This window comes from Buteo buteo, chromosome 20 (assembly GCF_964188355.1).
Source record: "Buteo buteo chromosome 20, bButBut1.hap1.1, whole genome shotgun sequence".
In the NCBI taxonomy this organism is placed as follows: Eukaryota; Metazoa; Chordata; class Aves; order Accipitriformes; family Accipitridae; genus Buteo; species Buteo buteo.
The window spans coordinates 23,932,321-23,949,619 of record NC_134190.1 but is presented as its reverse complement, the minus strand read 5'-3'; the positions used below and the strand labels follow the sequence as shown (position 1 = coordinate 23,949,619).

General features: G+C 47.0%; 1 protein-coding gene across 1 annotated transcript in view; it reads right to left on the bottom strand.

Moving 5' to 3' along the window:
• MYO10 (myosin X) overlaps positions 1–7,344 on the bottom strand; it is a 164,934-nt gene extending 157,590 nt beyond the window's left edge. The window contains exon 1 of the mRNA XM_075052455.1: positions 7,177–7,344. Coding sequence (XP_074908556.1) covers positions 7,177–7,197 — 21 coding nt within the window. The 5' untranslated portion in view covers positions 7,198–7,344. The remainder of the gene's footprint in view (positions 1–7,176) is intronic.
• Positions 7,345–17,299: the final 9,955 nt, after the last annotated feature.

Sequence of the window (17,299 nt, the reverse complement as noted above, 5' to 3'; positions counted from 1 at the left end):
AAACTTCCTACCAAGTAAGAAAACTTTTACAGACCAGACTGAAAAAGCAGTCACTTGGCTGCAAAGGAAAACAGCACCTAAATAGAGAGCAAGTATTTACAATTACCAGTAAAACAAGCACAGGTGTGGCATGTTTACAGCTGAAACAACTCAGCAGCCTTCCCCAGTCAGTCACTGGTTTGCAGTGGGAAAGTGCTTGGCCAGTCTGGATGTCCATGGAACACCACCCCCAGACCTGGCTCTACACCAGCTGTCTTGCTAAGGACATCAAAAATGAGCAGAAACCATATCTGGACCTACCCGAGATGACATTCTCGATCATTGACTCTGCAGAAATGACTCTAGGAGTAGACAGTACGTTCTCCCTCAACATCCTCCTACTTCTTACAGGTACTTTTAGAAATAGTAGTACTCTTTCCTCATTCTTTCTGTCCTAATGAACCTTTCCCACTATACTTTTCCAATATAAAGCTCATATTTTCCATGTAATAAAGCGGTAATTTCTTCTTCAGCATGGATATAGTTTACTTCACAAGGCAGATCTGGAGGATAGTTAGTATCAGTTCCCATTCTGCATCCAAACTTTTAAAAGTCCTGTCTCTTTTAGAGTGGAGTGTTTGAGCTACTTAATGGACTTCCAACCAAAAGGATAATCCACTTAACCATTCTTAACCAGCGGGTTGTCCAAAACAAAGTTGCATTACAGTAAATATGACCAATGGGTAATGCTCAAATTTCAGACATCTCACAGGACATCTCAGAAAATCCTAAATAATTTAAAAAAAAAAGCACCACCATGCAGAATTTGAACCAAAGATACCCAAAAACCAGTAACTCGCCCTGAACTGTTGCCCCACTACTAAGGCATCTTCCTTCATGTCTCACTAATGGTTTAAAATGTCATGTAATGATAAATAACAGGAAGATCAAGAGAAATGAGAACGCCTAAGCCATGACCCTCTCACACAACCCTGAAGTCATAATCAATCTAGCAAGTTTTGAGGTCACATCCCAAAATTGTAAAGTAGCCACAATTAGTGACTTAATGCTGGTAATTCTTCCCACCTCCTCAGCAAAAATCTTAATTCAGAGTGACTTTTTACCTCCTGCCCTTCTACCGGGCTCCACCCAAAACTATGTTCTTGGCTCTGACCACAGCTGGGGACTGTGATTCACTAAGGAAAAATACCAGCCCTGCGGCCAAAAACGTTGGTGAGATCAAACTACCCAGAGGACACACTTCCCTCCAGAACTGCCACGGGCACGCAGTCACTGCGCCGGGCGTGCAAGGGATGGGGCTGCTGCTCTCGCCCCTCGCAGCAGACTGCAGCATCTTCCACTGGGGCTGCATCCCCCCCGAGACAAAAAAAGCCCTTTCTCTTGCTAGAATCGGGGGGGGAGTTTCAAAGTTTAACATCAATATTCGCTCCCCGTAGTAAATGGGAAAAAAAAAAAGAAAGAAAAAAAGAAAAAGGAAAAAAAAAGCAGGCATGTTATTCACTTGCTAGGGGTTAGGTCTGGATTTGTTCTGTGTGAACACAGCGACACTATATAAATACACACATGTGCACCCACACACAGAGGCAAGGACACACCAATTTTCCTTCAGCTATCTTCTAAAGCCAAAAAACAGATTCATGAGACTACATTGGTCTTACCAAGCTGAAACCCAAGATTCAGCTAAAATCACCATAGCAGAAGCACAACGTGGTACAACCGAGCCAATCAACAGCATAATTATGGTTATGCTCTCCATATGACACAGAAAGCTCAAGCTCCCCTTCCTTTCTGCTTCCCTCTCCTGCCTCCACGGAAAAAATTGGGGAGCATTTCTGAGAAAAGCCCGTGCCACTCGTCTTCAAAAATAAGTTGGGACTGGCCATGCTTTCAAACACAATTCCCTTTTAGCAGGCAGCAGGTTATGCGACAGCTCCAAACCCAAAAAAGAGCCGAAGAGGTTCAAAACCTTCAGTATCACCCATACACAGAGTTCATGAAATAAAAATACTTAGAAAGAAGAAAATCTGGTTAGAGCAAAATAGCTTACACACAAAGTGCTGACACAAACATACAATTAGGGAAAAGACCAAAAAAAAAAAAAAGTAACATTTCAGCGAGGGTGTCACCAGAAGGTAAAAAAAAGCCAAGACTCAGAAGCAGCCAAGACTTCTGTAACGGTGGGGGTTTCACAGCTCTCCTTTGGTTGGAGTCTGACTGAACATACCTAAAAAACCACGAGCAGACCCTGCACAATGTAGAGCCTCTATTGCCAGTTTCAATAGTTATGTGTTTTGCAGCTTTAAGAGAATTCTTGTGTCATTTTACAATATTCGTGGTGCCAGCAGGGCTGCTAGGCTCCAGCCCAGCGACAACTATGCTTCAGTTGCACAAATCTATCTTATGAAAGGCACATGTGAAGTACGTGTAGTAGGCAGTCACGATGACGTGCTACCGATGAGCTGAACGTGATTTCCCAACTTACAGAAATAAACCTGCAAAAACTTTTCTTTCCAACTCAGTAAGGTAGTCCTGAGCCCCCTTGAAACGTTTTCTACTCAAAATGGAATGCTCTCTAATTAACCTAAAAATAACTGTTGACAAAACAACCACCAGCTTTTAAAAAACCTAATTATGAGAAGGAGTCACAGCTCAGAAACTTTGGAAAACGCAGCCAATGTCAACAGCGGAAAGAGGCACTGCTCCTGCTCGGCACGGCTTTGGCACTCAGAAGCCCTCCAGAAACGTAACCTTCACGCCATTGCCCACGGGATGATGGTTTTGCCCCACCAGTCTGAAACGCAACTTTGCTGGTGTAAGCGTACACCAATATCATGAGCTGGAACATCAGACCCACGCTCGTGCTATCAGTAAAACACATCTAAACAAAAACTAGGAGACTTCCGAGATTGTCCTAAATGCGTACGCTATGCTGCGCAGCCCAGCCAGAACCCGTGTGTATCGATGCAGAAATTTATTAGCATCGCCAGATTTTCACTTCAAGAGCTGAAACTTGGCAGCACCAAGGTCACTTGGTGGCAGAGGAGATGGTGAACATCTCCAAAGTCTCATGAAGGACTCCACGCTGGGAGGCAGCGATCTTCCAAACGGTGCAGCACGGGAGCACCAAGGAAAAGTTTGCCGCAAGCTGCGTATCCGAAATAAGAGCTTCCAGGCTCGGCAGATACCTCCTCCAACAGCTCTCCCTGAAGCGAAGTTCAAAGCCTCAGAATTAATTTTTGCCCCATATCCTTCCCACAGAGGGAGGTTCAACGCTTGCTCCTTCAGGACACGTGCTGGGAGCCCTGCCCGTAAAACAGGGTACACAAGCAAATATGTGCAACTGCGGAAAGCAGAAATGAAGGAAACCGTTCTGAACCGGAGGTGCCAGCAGTACTGCTAAAAATAAAAGCATGCTGGGCACAGAATATCTGCTGCGCCTCAAAAGAGGCTACCTGGCAGTTCCCAATAAACCTCTGTGCAGCATTAGGGAAACACCAGCAGGACCTCTATGATGACGATGCTTTCATAACACTCTCCTTCAACATCATCTACATGCTAGACAGAAGGCAGGAGATAAGAGTTGTCCTCCCCCCTTCTCTTCCAATTGTGGAAATTTGGGGGGGGGGGGGGGTTGGAATCCTCTGTCTTTTAAGCTTGGCAATAGCTAAATGCAATCAGTCGCTGCAGCCGCCGCTGCACACGCTGTGCTGCAAGCTGCCCGCGAGCTGTGCGCCCGCTTGGAGGGCAGGTTTGGAGAAGGTGACCTCCAGAAGTCCCTCCCAACCTCAACCACTCTCTGACCTCAGCTGGGCCAGCAACTGCCACACTCCTCCTGTGACAAGGACAGCGGCCGTGTCTGCAACACACCGCAAATATCGGGCAAAGTGACTCCCCGCGTAAGAGGGGGAAGACAAACTCAACTTCTGCACCCGCTTCCCCTGCTGCCCGGGTGAGCGCTGCTTAGGAACTGCAGATGACAAAGAGGCAGTTTGAGCTTCCCTCTCCTGCCTTTTTTGTGCAAAATGTCCTTGTGTTCCTTCTCACCTTGAAATTACTCTCCTCCTTCCCTCGCGGCATACATCCCCTTTTAGCAGGGTTGCATTCTCACTGGAAAAAAAGAAGTCTGACCTCAGCTACCACAGGAGACTGCTCCCTCGCGAGCACCCTAGCTGTTGGTAAAACATATGGGAACGATTTTTTCAGGCTGTTTTGAGCAACACAGCCAAATGGCTCTATTGCACACATCCATACTTTTAATTCTGAGTATGGATCTCCAGGATTTCTACAGGTTTTAACACTTTATATATGAAAATATGACTAGGTAAATATAATGAAAAAGTTATGATTCCACCATCCACCTTCCTTCAAACACCAAAAGGTAGCACAGATCGATCAACAGCCTGAAGTAAGTTTTAAAAGTCTTAGAAAACACTTCTCCTCTGTATTTAGAATGCAACTTCGTAATTACTTTAATATCTTCCAGGAATAAAAGCATTTGGGGGAGTAAGTTCTTGGGCTGACTCTTCTAGCCTAATTCTTTACTCGGAGCCTTTTTTTTTTTTTAATTGGCTGAGCTAGAAATCTGGGTTAGGGATGGAGATCAAGGCTCTTCTGGAGACAGATACAACCGCTTGTCATCCTAGAAGAATAAAAGCCATATAAGCAATAGCAAAGGAAGGAAACCAGGCGGCAAGACTGAGAAGTCAAAAAGCTGTTAAGCCTCTGACGACGGTAGCGTCGGCCGATCAGCGGGAGCTCGGCGTTATCCCACACCTCGCTGAACGCGGCAAGTCCCAACAGGAGTGCCTTCTCTGCGACGCATGCATTCCTGCACTCCAGCAGTATCTTACCCAATGGCCTCGTATTGTTCCAGCGAGCATCATCCTATACTGAGAGCACGTTACGATCAGCACCTAGCTATGGAAAAATATGGGAGAAATGGTAACGCAGGGGGATTTTTCCTGTAACACCTCTTAGTTGTACAGTATTTTTCTACAACAGCCAGACCTGAAGATACTCTGGCTTCCAGCGCAGTGATGCGGGGCTCCTTGGTAACGCTAAGGACCCCTACGAAGGGCCAGGATACACCCTTCTCACCTACTACTAGCTTTTCTCCCAAAACATAATTATATCAGCGGACTCACGTCACTGCCAAACAGAAGCAGAGCAGACCAGGCCTGCTACCTGTGCCTGGCATCCAGTTTCCTCCTTCTCCACACTGCAACTTATTTTAAGGAGAACAATAATTCTCCCAGATAAGTCAGCAAATATTTTTGTAAAGAGCAGCTGCAGGATGTCTGCCTCGCACAAATTAAATTACCCAGCTAGTGGCTCGATCCAGTGCCTCGAACAGACGTTTTTCTGTGGTAGCTGGGTCAGGCCCAGTGCATTTCTGCTATTGTGCCTTCCGCTCCCTATATGCGATTTACATACGCTCCGGTGTGAGGAAAGGAAAATGTTTATACTTATGGGTGGGACTTTGGATGCAGATTAAAGTCAAGGTGCTATACCTACTGATCTTTTAAAGTAATATCAACATGTTGAAAGGGAGCAAGAGTTCTTAAGAAAGATCAAAGTCCACATGCAGCAACCACAAATTAACATAAATACATGCTGAAGTACTAACACAGACTGGCAAAATTTACTTGCTTTTTCCCCTGGGCAAGTAATTTTGGCTAATAGGGGAGTCAAAACCATTAACTCTCTTCTTCACCTTTATGTAGGGCACGCTACTGTACTTTGTGTCAGAGCGAATGACTCTTCAGATTCATTTTGCAAGGCTAGGCTAATACTACCATATTGCTCACGGCTTGCAAGCTTTTGAAAGGCGAGGGCTACATCCTCTACAGGGAAGGGGAAAAAAAAAAAGCGCAATATTACTACTTAACTCAGATGTTTTGAGAGTTAATCCCGCGTTTCTTCCTTCTTATTGCGCTTGACAGAACTTTTGTCGTCTGACAAATGAAAAGCTAACAAGTAGTAAGGTGTATGACCTTCTTTTATTTGAGTAATTACTATTCTGGTAGACAGATCACCTATTTTTCTTGTGGGAGCACCAGCGGCAGCACCGAGGAGGACACAAGGGAAGTTATTTCATGAGGGCAAAGGACGGTTTTGCAGCTTAATCACAGTCCTGTAAAACAGATGCCTGGCCTGTATTTACAACCCTGAGAGCACAACTGCTTCGGCAAGGGGAGCGATTAAAGGAATCGCGCAGCCAGTCACCAGAAGTCACGACGCAGACGCGAGCTTTGCCGGCGACCTACGAGCACAACGCGCGCACAGAAGTCGCTGCACTAATACCGGACACCTTGTGTTCGTAAGGCTGCGTCGGCACTAGGCGGGCCGTGCCGATTTGGTGAAATATCGTTGTATAAAATTCAGCTAGTTTTAGACCAGGAGAGGACCAAAGTTTTGATTTTTAGGGTTTATCCTGAGTAAGCAGCGACGTGCCTTTGCTTTGGTTTCCTCGCCGGACACGACGCAGTTGGCGAGACCCCCGAGAGAACGGCGAAGCTCAGACCGCTTTCGAGACTTAAGCCCTGTTACTTCGCGTTTTGTGTCGGAACATCTCGCCTCTGCTTAACAGCGTGCGCTTCGCCGACAAACCTTAAAAAAAAGGGCAGCCCGGCAACAGCCCCGCTTCCAAAACCTCCGTCGATTGAAGCCTCCCGTGCCCACTCGCGGCAGAAAAAGCCCACTCGCGGCAGAAAAAGCCCACTCCCCGGCTTCCCCGCAGGGAAACCCTCAGGCTGGGGACCCCCCCCGAGTGTCAGAGGCAGGAGGGAAGCCCGGGGACCCCCACCGGAGCCCACGGCAGCCAGCTCCCCGCGGGGGAACCCAGTCACCGTGGGTCCCCCCCGCCCCGCTCGCCCTAACGAGCCCTAATTAGCGCCGGACGCCTCCCAGCCGCTTCAGCTCGGCGGCCCCCCCGTCCCCCCGCGCTCGCAGCCCGAAGCGGCTGATAAATTTGGGGGACACACACAGAGGGACGTTCTCCCCTCACCCGCTCCCAAAGTCCCGACCCTCCTTCCCCCCCCGAGGGGCTGCTCCGGCACCCCCCGCTGCAAAGCCGAGGTGCTCGGGGACTTCTCCGGAGCCCCTTTCGCCTCACAAAGCGACTAGAGGAGGAGGAAGAGGAGGAGGAGGAGGAAGATCCCGGCGGCCCTCACTCACCTCCGCCCAGAAGTTGTCCATGGTGGCCCCTGGGCCCGCCCGCGGGTGCGCAGCGCCGGGCCCCAGCCGCGCACCATGTGCCGCCCGGCCCGGCCCGGCCCGGCCCCAGCGAGCCGCCTCAGCCGCCTCAGCCGCCCCGCCGCTCCATCGCGTCCCGCAGGCCGGCCCGCTCCGCCTTTGTCCGCCCTCCCTCCCTCCCTCCCTCAGAGCCGCTCTCCCGGGCGGTCCCGGCACCTCATAGCCGCCGCTGGCAGCCGGGGCGGGGGGGAGAAGGGCGAGGAAGGAGGGCTCCCGCCGCCGCCACACGCCGCCACGGCCCGGGGCCGCCCCGTCCCGTCCCGCCGGGGCTGAGGCGGAGGCGGAGCCGGGGCCGCCCCGCTCCCCTCCCCGCGGCGGGCTCCCGGCCCTCCCCGGGTGGGCACCGCGAAGGCGGGCGGAGGCGTCGCCGACGGAGGGAGGAGGACGCGTACCTGCGGGCTGCCGCTGCCTACAGCGAGGTTTGGTGGAGTTCCCGGCGCGGCTGGCTGCGGGCTCTTGCCAGCCGTACCTGTGTTCCTTTGCTAACACTCCAACAGCCGTTCCTTCCCGTACCTGTGTTCCTTTACTGAACACATAACTCCAACAGCCGTTCCTTTCCGTACCTGTGTTCCTTTGCTAACACTCCAACAGCCGTTCCTTCCCGTACCTGTGTTCCTTTGCTAAACACAGCACTCCAACAGCCGTTCCTTCCCGTACCTGTGTTCCTTTACTGAACTCATAACTCCAACAGCCATTGCTTCCCGTACCTGTGTTCCTTTGCTAACACTCCAACAGCCGTTCCTTCCCGTACCTGTGTTCCTTTACTGAACGCATCACTCCAACAGCCGTTCCTTCCCGTACCTGTGTTCCTTTACTAAACACATCACTCCAACAGCCGTTCCTTCCCGTACCTGTGTTCCTTTACTAAACACATCACTCCAACAGCCATTCCTTCCCGTACCTGTGTTCCTTTGCTAACACTCCAACAGCCGTTCCTTCCCGTACCTGTGTTCCTTTACTAAACACATCACTCCAACAGCCATTGCTTCCCACTGAGGCGCGGATAAAGTCGCCTTCGGGCCACCTAGGCACCCACCAGGCTTCGTTCAGCAGCTCGCTCCAGTCCTTTACAGTTTTGCAAAGCAGAATTTCATTTTTTGGAGGGGGGAAATATTCCCTCTCCATCATTTCGCACCCTTGTCCTGCAGTAAGTAACAAGGAACACGGCAAAGGAGAATCAAATCTTGCAGGCGCGGGTTTATTTCGCTCACGTTGCGGAAAGAAATGTACCAAAAATGAGTTGCAGCCATAAAGTGAACATGAGATTCAGTCTTTTGGTCGCAGGCAGAATCCTAACATTGCTTCGGGAGCTTGAGCATGTGAGGAGTGATACGGGAGACCAGCCCTCGACACCAGAAATAATCACGAGCAGGCAACTCTCATTTTTCTTAAGGTGTCACAGGAGCTGACAAGTAAAGCACAACAAGCACCGCTAAAAAGGGAAGTTTAAGAATGCATACACTACACAAGGAAAAACATTCTTCCTTCATCTTTGTGTTCAAAAAAATACAACAATGTGAACAAAGAGGAGAGCACGTAAAAGAGGTTTGGCTTTGAGATACGTAATGTCCAAAACGGGGTTCTGCTCATCATGGAGGTTCACCCGGCGATGTCCAGGCAAACTGCTGTGCCTTCAAGGTCGGAGCTGGGACAAATCAGCACCAGAAGGACTTTCTGTCAAACGGGAACCTGCCGGAGCCTCCGTAGGGGCTGCAGCTGCCCACCCCATCCGACAGAAACAAGGTGCGGGGAAGCCTTCAGGAAAACTGCCTTGGACATGGCCATCTTCCAGCCCCAGGAATACAGGTCGTACCTTCCTACAGTTGCATTGAAACTCAAGGTTTGCAGAGGATTTCACCTGAATTTGCCTGTCTACAGACTACCAACTCACAGTGGAGTTAGCCTAAGTAGCTGTTCCACTGTAGATTATATGGTATAAATCCCAGTGTGGAAGCTCTGTAACTCTATTCCAAACTACCGTGCTTCCAAAGTTACTCCAGGGGAATAGGGTTTTTTCCACAGTCACTGTGCCAGAAAGCTTCCCCACTCAGACAAGCCCTAATTTGGGGAGGACTGAGTCAGATCAGAGGTATTTATTAAGTTATTTTGACTTCTGATTGAGTACTTTGTTTGACACCATGCTATTGGAATGTAACGCGCATGTCTGGCTACTGCATCGCACGTACTTAGGTCTACGAAGTACAACAACGTAGGAATTCATGAAAACCTTGAATCTGTCATCCAATAAAAGCAGCCTGTGTTTTTTTAAATGAGCATTTCAGTAAATGACAAGAAACCCTTACCAACAGAATAGGACCAGTTTTATGCAGCCTAAAAATACATTGCAGAAAGAATGAGTATTCTCTTGTGGTGTGGATGTATTGCAAAAGACTGAATAACTCTTAAGACTTTTATTAGGATTTAGAACAACTGCAAAAAAGCACGAGCAGGAGGGGTCTAGGAAGAGGGATTTGGGGAGCGGAGGGGAAGGGAAGAGCAGTTTGTACAATCACTCCAACAAGCTGCTTCCTTCTCTCCTTCTTTGTCTTCTTGTGGCAGTCCCGCTCGCAGTTTGTAAGGGTTAGCATCTGTGTCTCATAGGAAAGGGGTTTTGAAACACAGCGTTTCCTTTTCCCGCTCTGAAAATGACCCCAAACTAGTTTCTTACTCATTTTATGCAACTGTTTTGGAATTTGGAAAACCCCACAGATATGCTGTACAAAGCTCCCTACATCTATGAACATCTGGGGACTTGGCCAGTTCTACACAGCTCCAATTTTCTTTTAATCGGTAGAAATTCCTTCGGCGATTGTGCGCCTAAGGTAAATTACTTCCTTTTGAAGCTGCTCACATGCAGGCCGGCTCAGTTTTCAGCCCGGGTGAGGACCAGGGATGGACCGAAGGCTCACCTCCACGTCCCCGATGAGACACCTCCTCTCTGGCCAGAAAGGTCTTCCCCACCTTGCGCGGGTGGTCGGTGGTGAGGTGAGGTGGCTGGCCAGCGGGCCGGTCGTGATTTAACCCCGGCCAGCAACTAAGCACCACGCAGCTGCTCACTCATTCCCCCCCTGCCCAGTGGGATGGGGGAGAGAACTGGAAAAAAGAAGTATAACTCGTGGGCTGAGGTAAGAACAGTTTAATAATTGAAATTAAAAAGTAAAATAAAATAATAGTAATGAAAAGAAGATAACAAAAAGAGCATGAAATAAAAGCCAAGAAAAGACAAGTGATGCACAATGCAATTGCTCACCCCCCGCTGAGCAATGCCCGAACAGCAATCCCCCCCCTCCCGGCCAACTCTCCCCAGCTTCCATACTGAGCATGACGGTCTATGGTATGGAATATCCCTTTGCCTGGTTCGGGTGAGTTCTCCTGGCCGTGCTCCATCCCAGCTTCTTATGCACCTGCTTGCTTGAAAAATCCTTAATTTAGGATAAATGCTACTTAGCAACAACTAAAACATCAGCGTGTTATCAACATTGTTCTCATACTAAATCCGAACCACAGCACTATACCAGCTATTAAGAATAAAATTGACTTTATCCCAGCTGAAACCAGGACAGGGCCCCTTTCCCCCAGCCTCTCTCTTGCTCCATGCTGTACAGCTTCGGCATTTGCTAGATTGGCTTTACTCTCAGCTGGTCTGTTAGACCGTTTTAATATTCCTCACTTACTGAAATTCGCTGCATTACGTGGGTCAGGTCGCATCTTCACCCAGCTTTTCTGACCTTTCTTCCCTCAACCAGTAGTTGCTAAAGTCCATTTTTGACCAACCAGTAGTTGCTAAAGTCCATGTTTGACCAAAATGTCTGATGGAAGACAGACATCTCTTCCTTCCCTACCTCCAAAGTAATCTTAGCAGCTGCAACTTTCATAAGACCCTGGACTTTTAAAACAGATTTTAACTACTCCTGTCTCTGTCAACGACTGGAAACGTCCCATGGCATGCAGCTCTCTCTATTTCTGCTCTAGAGGCAAACCCAACTTACTGGCTGAAGCCCAGTTATTTACAAATCATATGTTTTGCCTGAGCTGTGTTTATTCACAGGGAATTTCCACAGACCAAATTTGTAGGACCTTTTTTTAAAGATTTATTGCACCCGCATTTATTACAAAGTTCACAGACATGACTGCATCCCAACGAACCATTAATTCATTCAGTACCTCGAGCACACATGGGCAAGGTGGGGGGAGTGGGTGGTCAGGGACGGTCAGGGCTGGCGGTGCCCTCGGGACCGTGATAGTAACCGTGTTTGAAACCAAACAGGTTGTTCTGTTGCAAGTCCCACATCTTTACTGGTTCTTACTGTTCATGATGATGGTTTCTGTGCATTTCACAAATCCTGCTCCCCGTTCAGTAAGCAAAGACTCATTTGATTGCCCCAACCTTAATACAAAATCTGTGGGGAGCATCTTTGTGCTAAAAACCTTTATATTCTGTGATTTTTTAAAAAGGCTGATGAGTTTTCATTACATGCATGTGATGCTTTGTTCTTGCCTGGCTTACCTGATTTCTGAGTTGCCATTTTTCTACAGCGGTATCATTGAAGTGACTGATTTTAGCTTTTGCACGCCTGACAAAAGGTTTATTGCACAAAAGCTTTCCCTCTGCATCACCCTCTGGAGAAGCTTTCCTTCCCTACTGACTGCTCCGAAGCAGGCTACCTGCCTTACCCCACAGCACTGCTACCCCTTCTGTCGGACATGTGGGTTGTTTTCAGTCAAAGAATTAAATGCTCTATTCAGTTAATTCAATCTTATTAAGTACAAGGAGCCTAAATTAAAGTTCTCTTCTCACCAAAATGAGGCAGCGTGTTTCTTTGCTCACAGCTCCAGGCCTCATTTCATCCAGTACTCTCTCTAAAATTTGCTCTCAGATTTTTCCCCATGGGGTCTTTGTCTATGGTATACTTCATTTTCAGAGTGGCTTTGCATATGGTCTACATTTCTGGTAAGAATTCCTGTTTCTTTAAACTTACTCCAGAAGAGGAGTTTAACCACTACTTGTGTTTGTTCTCCAGGGCTGCTATTGCACTTGCAAGCTCCACTAAGGTTTCACCTAACTAACTTTTGGTGGACAAGATGTTTGGCATTGACATTGTCCAACAAAACCTCAGAGTTCAAGCGCAAGGCGTTACTGGAGAAGCAATTATTTATTTCTGTAGTGGGTGACAGCGTACAGGCAGACTGCTAGCACGGAGCACAATTTGCTACCCCGCAAGTTTTGAAGGATACAATGAAAGAAAAGATTGCTCCAGCCAAAATTGTCACTATCTGTGCAGAGCAAAACACCCAGATTCCTCACGTTCTTGTCCATCGTAACTCCTTCACAAGCATGTGCTCAGGTTTCAAAGCCAGTTCCAGGTCATGGTCCTAGCTTTCAAAATAATGAATGGATTCTCTTCAAATGAATACCCAACAACAGGGCTGGACAGTCTTCCTCTTTTTCTGAATCCTGCTTGTAGTAAGCCAGCTCTCCCCGTGTGCTGTACCGGGAGCTAAGTGTCTGACTAGCAGTTGTGAACTCCCTGAGATGCGGGGCGCTTCAGCGCTAGGTCCTGTTATGCTGAACTACGTCTTGCCAGGACAAGCCTAGCCCTTAAGCGTCATAAGCAATGGATCAAATGAATTATTCATGCTTGCAGATGAACTTTAGTTATTAACCTCTAGGAGTAATAAATAAATAGAAAGTGAAGAGTGGGCAGATTTTTCTAACAGCTTCATTTATAGCTACTGTAACATAAAGGCATTTCAACATTTTCTTTTTATGTAAACAACCTCCCAGTAGGAATGAAGAAAAAACAGCTGGGAGACACTTTCTTGGCTTCTTCAGCCTCCCTCTCTCTTCTGGATCCCAACAGCTTCTTCCATCACTTTGACCTCCTTACACCCTAATTCCCTTGACTGTAGTTTCAGTGCAAGTACTTTTACGGAGTCCTGGATGAGAAAAAAATAACAGCGGTAGTGGTCCCACACAAGAATCACAGACACCATGGATGTGATACCTTCCATGCTGCTGGGCTGACCACGTATCCAAACCAGGAGGCCGATTCCTTGTTTGGGATGTACAAATCCAAAACTGTTACCATGGAGCTGGATTGCCATACGACAGTGCATTTAACCCTCTCAGCTTAGGGTCTGGCAAAGTGCATTAAGTACATGTTGTTATACCCGGTTTCTGACCAGAACCTCTACCTGGGAGATTCTAAGTTTTATTTTCCACATAAGAAAACGGTCTCTATTACAAGATTTCGAAATACAGTTTCACAGACCTCAGCCTTTTTCCCCCCATGATGCCGAGCCACCTCTTGATTTAACAGCTGGCAGCACTCATATGAAGATGGACAGCTTTCTACCTCCCCATGTTTTTACCTATTTCCTGAATTCTACTCAGCCCCCCAGGCATTGCCTTGCTCTCCCTTGCTTATGACCCCTAGGCTGTTCCTTCACTCCATCCCTCGTATCATGAAGCGACCTGCTTCCTTCTGGGCCCTCCAGGCAGCACCACTGCTCGTGGCGGCAGGCTCATGTTCCCTACGTGTAGCTTCTGTCACCCTTGGCTGTCTGAGCCTCACTGACCCTTCTTCTCATTTCAGACCGCTGCTGCATTTCTTCCTTGCCGGCATCTTTTAATCTGGCTCTTCTTCTCTTACGTGCAACCTATTAATTTTAATTCTATTTATCAGTTTTTAGAGAAGATACCAACAGAGAAAGTTGTATTGTACAAGAACATTGGTTTATCCCATGAAGATATCTGCTGGAAGAAAAACAGAGGAGTGGCAGACAAAAGCTATCAAAAAGCTTAGAATCAGCTAAGGGATAAAGACAGTGGGAAAGCATAAGAAAAAGCAATGAAAGCTTTTCTCATCTTCTTCTGAATCAGACTGCGAATGTGTTTTCCTCGTCTTCACCCAGGAAGCCTGTTTAAAGACATGTGTTTAAAGGCAACTTCTCGTTGCAAACCCTGCAGTCGCAGTTTATGCACATGTTCATCTATCAGGTAGTCAGAGCTGTGCAGAACATTGCTACCCCTCTCTGAAGGTCACCACCCCCTGAGCAGAGCCCAGCGGGGGAACCCACGAGGGCACGTTTGCTGCCTCGGTGCCGTGTAAACCAGGTTAGTTCAAAACACTTCCCCTAGCAATTTAAACTAGGTCATCCTCGTTTCTACTGAGGCAAACAAGGAACACCCACGCTCTGCTTGCCACTGGCGGTGCTACGGAAGGAAAAAGCTTCGGTAAAAGGGCAGCGAACCCCAGCGAGGGCCAGTCATACCTTAAGCCACTGCAGCTGTTCAGTCAGCAAATATAATTCAAGGGCTGCCTTCTCACTTGCGGTGTCAGGCCAGATTAAACAATGCCCATGCTCTATCCCCACCATTTACTGCTCCCTCGGCTGTGGTACGTGCAAAGGGTACATTAGCGCTGTAGCTCGGCACCTCAGAAGTGAGTTTCCAGGTCTCTCCCACTTCTCGTGCTTCGGCTCGCGCTGAGGAGCAGTCCCAGAGCGTGCAAACTGCGTGCCCTCCGTAGGAAACAAAGATAAAAAATAGGCTGCAGAAACACTCTTGCTGGCTAAAGGGTGATCGGGACATAGGACGAGATTAGAGCTAGTCTGAAGTACAGCCTCCTGAAGGGCACCTGGGACGGACAATGGGTTCCCAAAATGATGTTTCACTCTACGGATATGCTCCTATTTCCCTGCACTATTGGCTTGTCTAGCGTAGCCGTTCTGTCGCCACGGGTCAGTGCGGCAAACGGGATGGGGGAACTGATCCAAACTTTTTCTTTTGGTTTGAGTTCTGGTTTTGTTTTTGTTTTCTTCAAACAAAAACTTGACAGAGAAAAGTTTTGATTTGGACCAGTTCCCTGAGCAGGTTCAGATGAATACCTTGCAAACAAATATTTTTGCAACAGAGAGAGGTGCAACGACAAGGGTGCTCTGCATTGCTGCTAGCATTTATTCCTCGTACCAGGTCACAACTTCAAAGAGCCAGGAGGAAGAACCTTCACAGCCTCTTGTGCTTCAGAGAAAGTTTATACCTTTCAGATATTTAAACTTTATCAGCCTGAGGGTTAATTAATACTGTCTGTGAGTGCCCTTCTGTTAGAAGTTTCTTTCCATGCATCTGCCATGGGAAGAAATATTCTTCCCCTTTGCCCCTAGATTCCTTCCTGTGTTTGAAATCAAGCAATCCCATCATAGCACAGGAGAGCAAAATACTCATTTCAAAGCAGACAGAATTTCCCACAAACTCTGGGAGGACTTAAATGACAATGTCACAGTCTTAGTGAGACACTCAGAATGCTGTGAGCCTACACGTTATAGAGGCGGATGTTCTTAGGAAGTGTGTTAAAAACTGCGTTTAATAATAGAAAAATGAAATTTGGTCGTTGTATCCTTTCACAATCACATTTACTACTTAACAAATCTTGCCTGAAATCTTCTCAAAACCTTCTCTGGTATTGCATTGATGTGATCCATTCAATTTTGGTAGCTCAAATTTTTCCCCAAATACACTTGTTACGCTTTAATATCTTCTTTGTGTATAATTTTAGGATGTGTTTAGGTCTCCGTTGAACTATAACTTTATAGGTTTGCTTATTTACTGACTGCATTCAAGTGAATAAACATGCTATTTCTTTGGTACAAACAAAAGCAAAGTTCCTGGCTTACACCAGCTTGTTGTCCCGGAATAGAATCAAAGGCTGCTAAGGTAGTTTATGTCCCTATTTAGAAATAGGAAAGCCTTTGTTTTGTGTACACAGATACTAAGCACTTCAGCTTGAGATGTTAGAGGAAGCTGGGGAAGTTAGCAAACCCAGTGCTAGCTACGTTCTTGGCATGCATTCTGCCTGAAGCAATATTTGGTGTTTGTTTTCACTTGCAGCATATGACAATTAGTAGACTGGAAAGACATGGTAGTGATGTTTAGTTCCAGGCTCGTTAAAGGATATATAAGACCGTATCTTCTATTTCCCTTGATTCTTATCCCAACTGCTCTACCGTATACCATTCCCCTAACACCCATAAAACTGTAGCAATGCTTATTCTTTTCTTTTGCAGTGAATTACAGGATTTACACAGGATGCAGCAGCAAACTGTAAACAGAAAATGAAGTAGAGAACAATTCCATAAATACAGTCGTTAACATCTGAGTAACAAACACAGCAGCAAAACAGGTATTTTTCAACAACGTGACAGTAGCGAGCCTGCTACTTCCAATGGGCTTTCAAAGGGAAACTAGAGAATAACTTGCGTTTGGATCTTTGCAAAATCTTTCTCAAAACAGTTAACACCTGTGGGGATGCATCCAAGCAAGTACATTACCAGGACCTCACGCCTTTTCTGCCCAGCTGATGCAAATAGGTAGAATTCCAGATACAGTGGAATATAGTGACTAGTGACCCTTATTTTCTTTTCTTTTTTTTTTTTTTTTTTTTTTTTTCCCAAACTACTTCAGAATTCCACAACTGGAAAGATTTTCTTTGTGTGTGGGCAGAAGCTTCAATACAACAGTGCGGTATACGTGGGTTTTGACCTTCAGTTATTATGTCAGTAATTTTTTCCATTAAGAAAACTACTGAATCTTTGCAAGAGATTTTTACTCAGAAGCATTCCAAAGCCTTCTAGAAAGCCGGCAGCACGGCTAATTCCTTCTGCATCTAGCAAAAATTCTCCTCCAAGTTTAAAAACTTCAAAAGCAAGTGGAAACCTCTTCAGAGAGGAAGCCAAGACCAACGTATTTGTGTGAAAATCCCAGCAGAATCAAGTTAGATGGAGGGAAATCTGGCAGAAGAGCCAGCTGACAACTGGAGGGTGAGCCGAATAGTGGTATTCCTCCTAGTCACAGTTATCGGAGTAAAAACTGCAGGAAATCAAGCCCTTGCTCTGTGCACAGGTGAAGCACTGCAGCTTCTGTTGCTCTACTGAACGCTAATCTGGCAGCATGACTCTGCCTTGGCTGGGAGAAGCAATCTCTAAAGTCTGATCTAGACTAAATTTCATGGTAACAACAAATCTGGAGGATATTTTGTCCTGACTA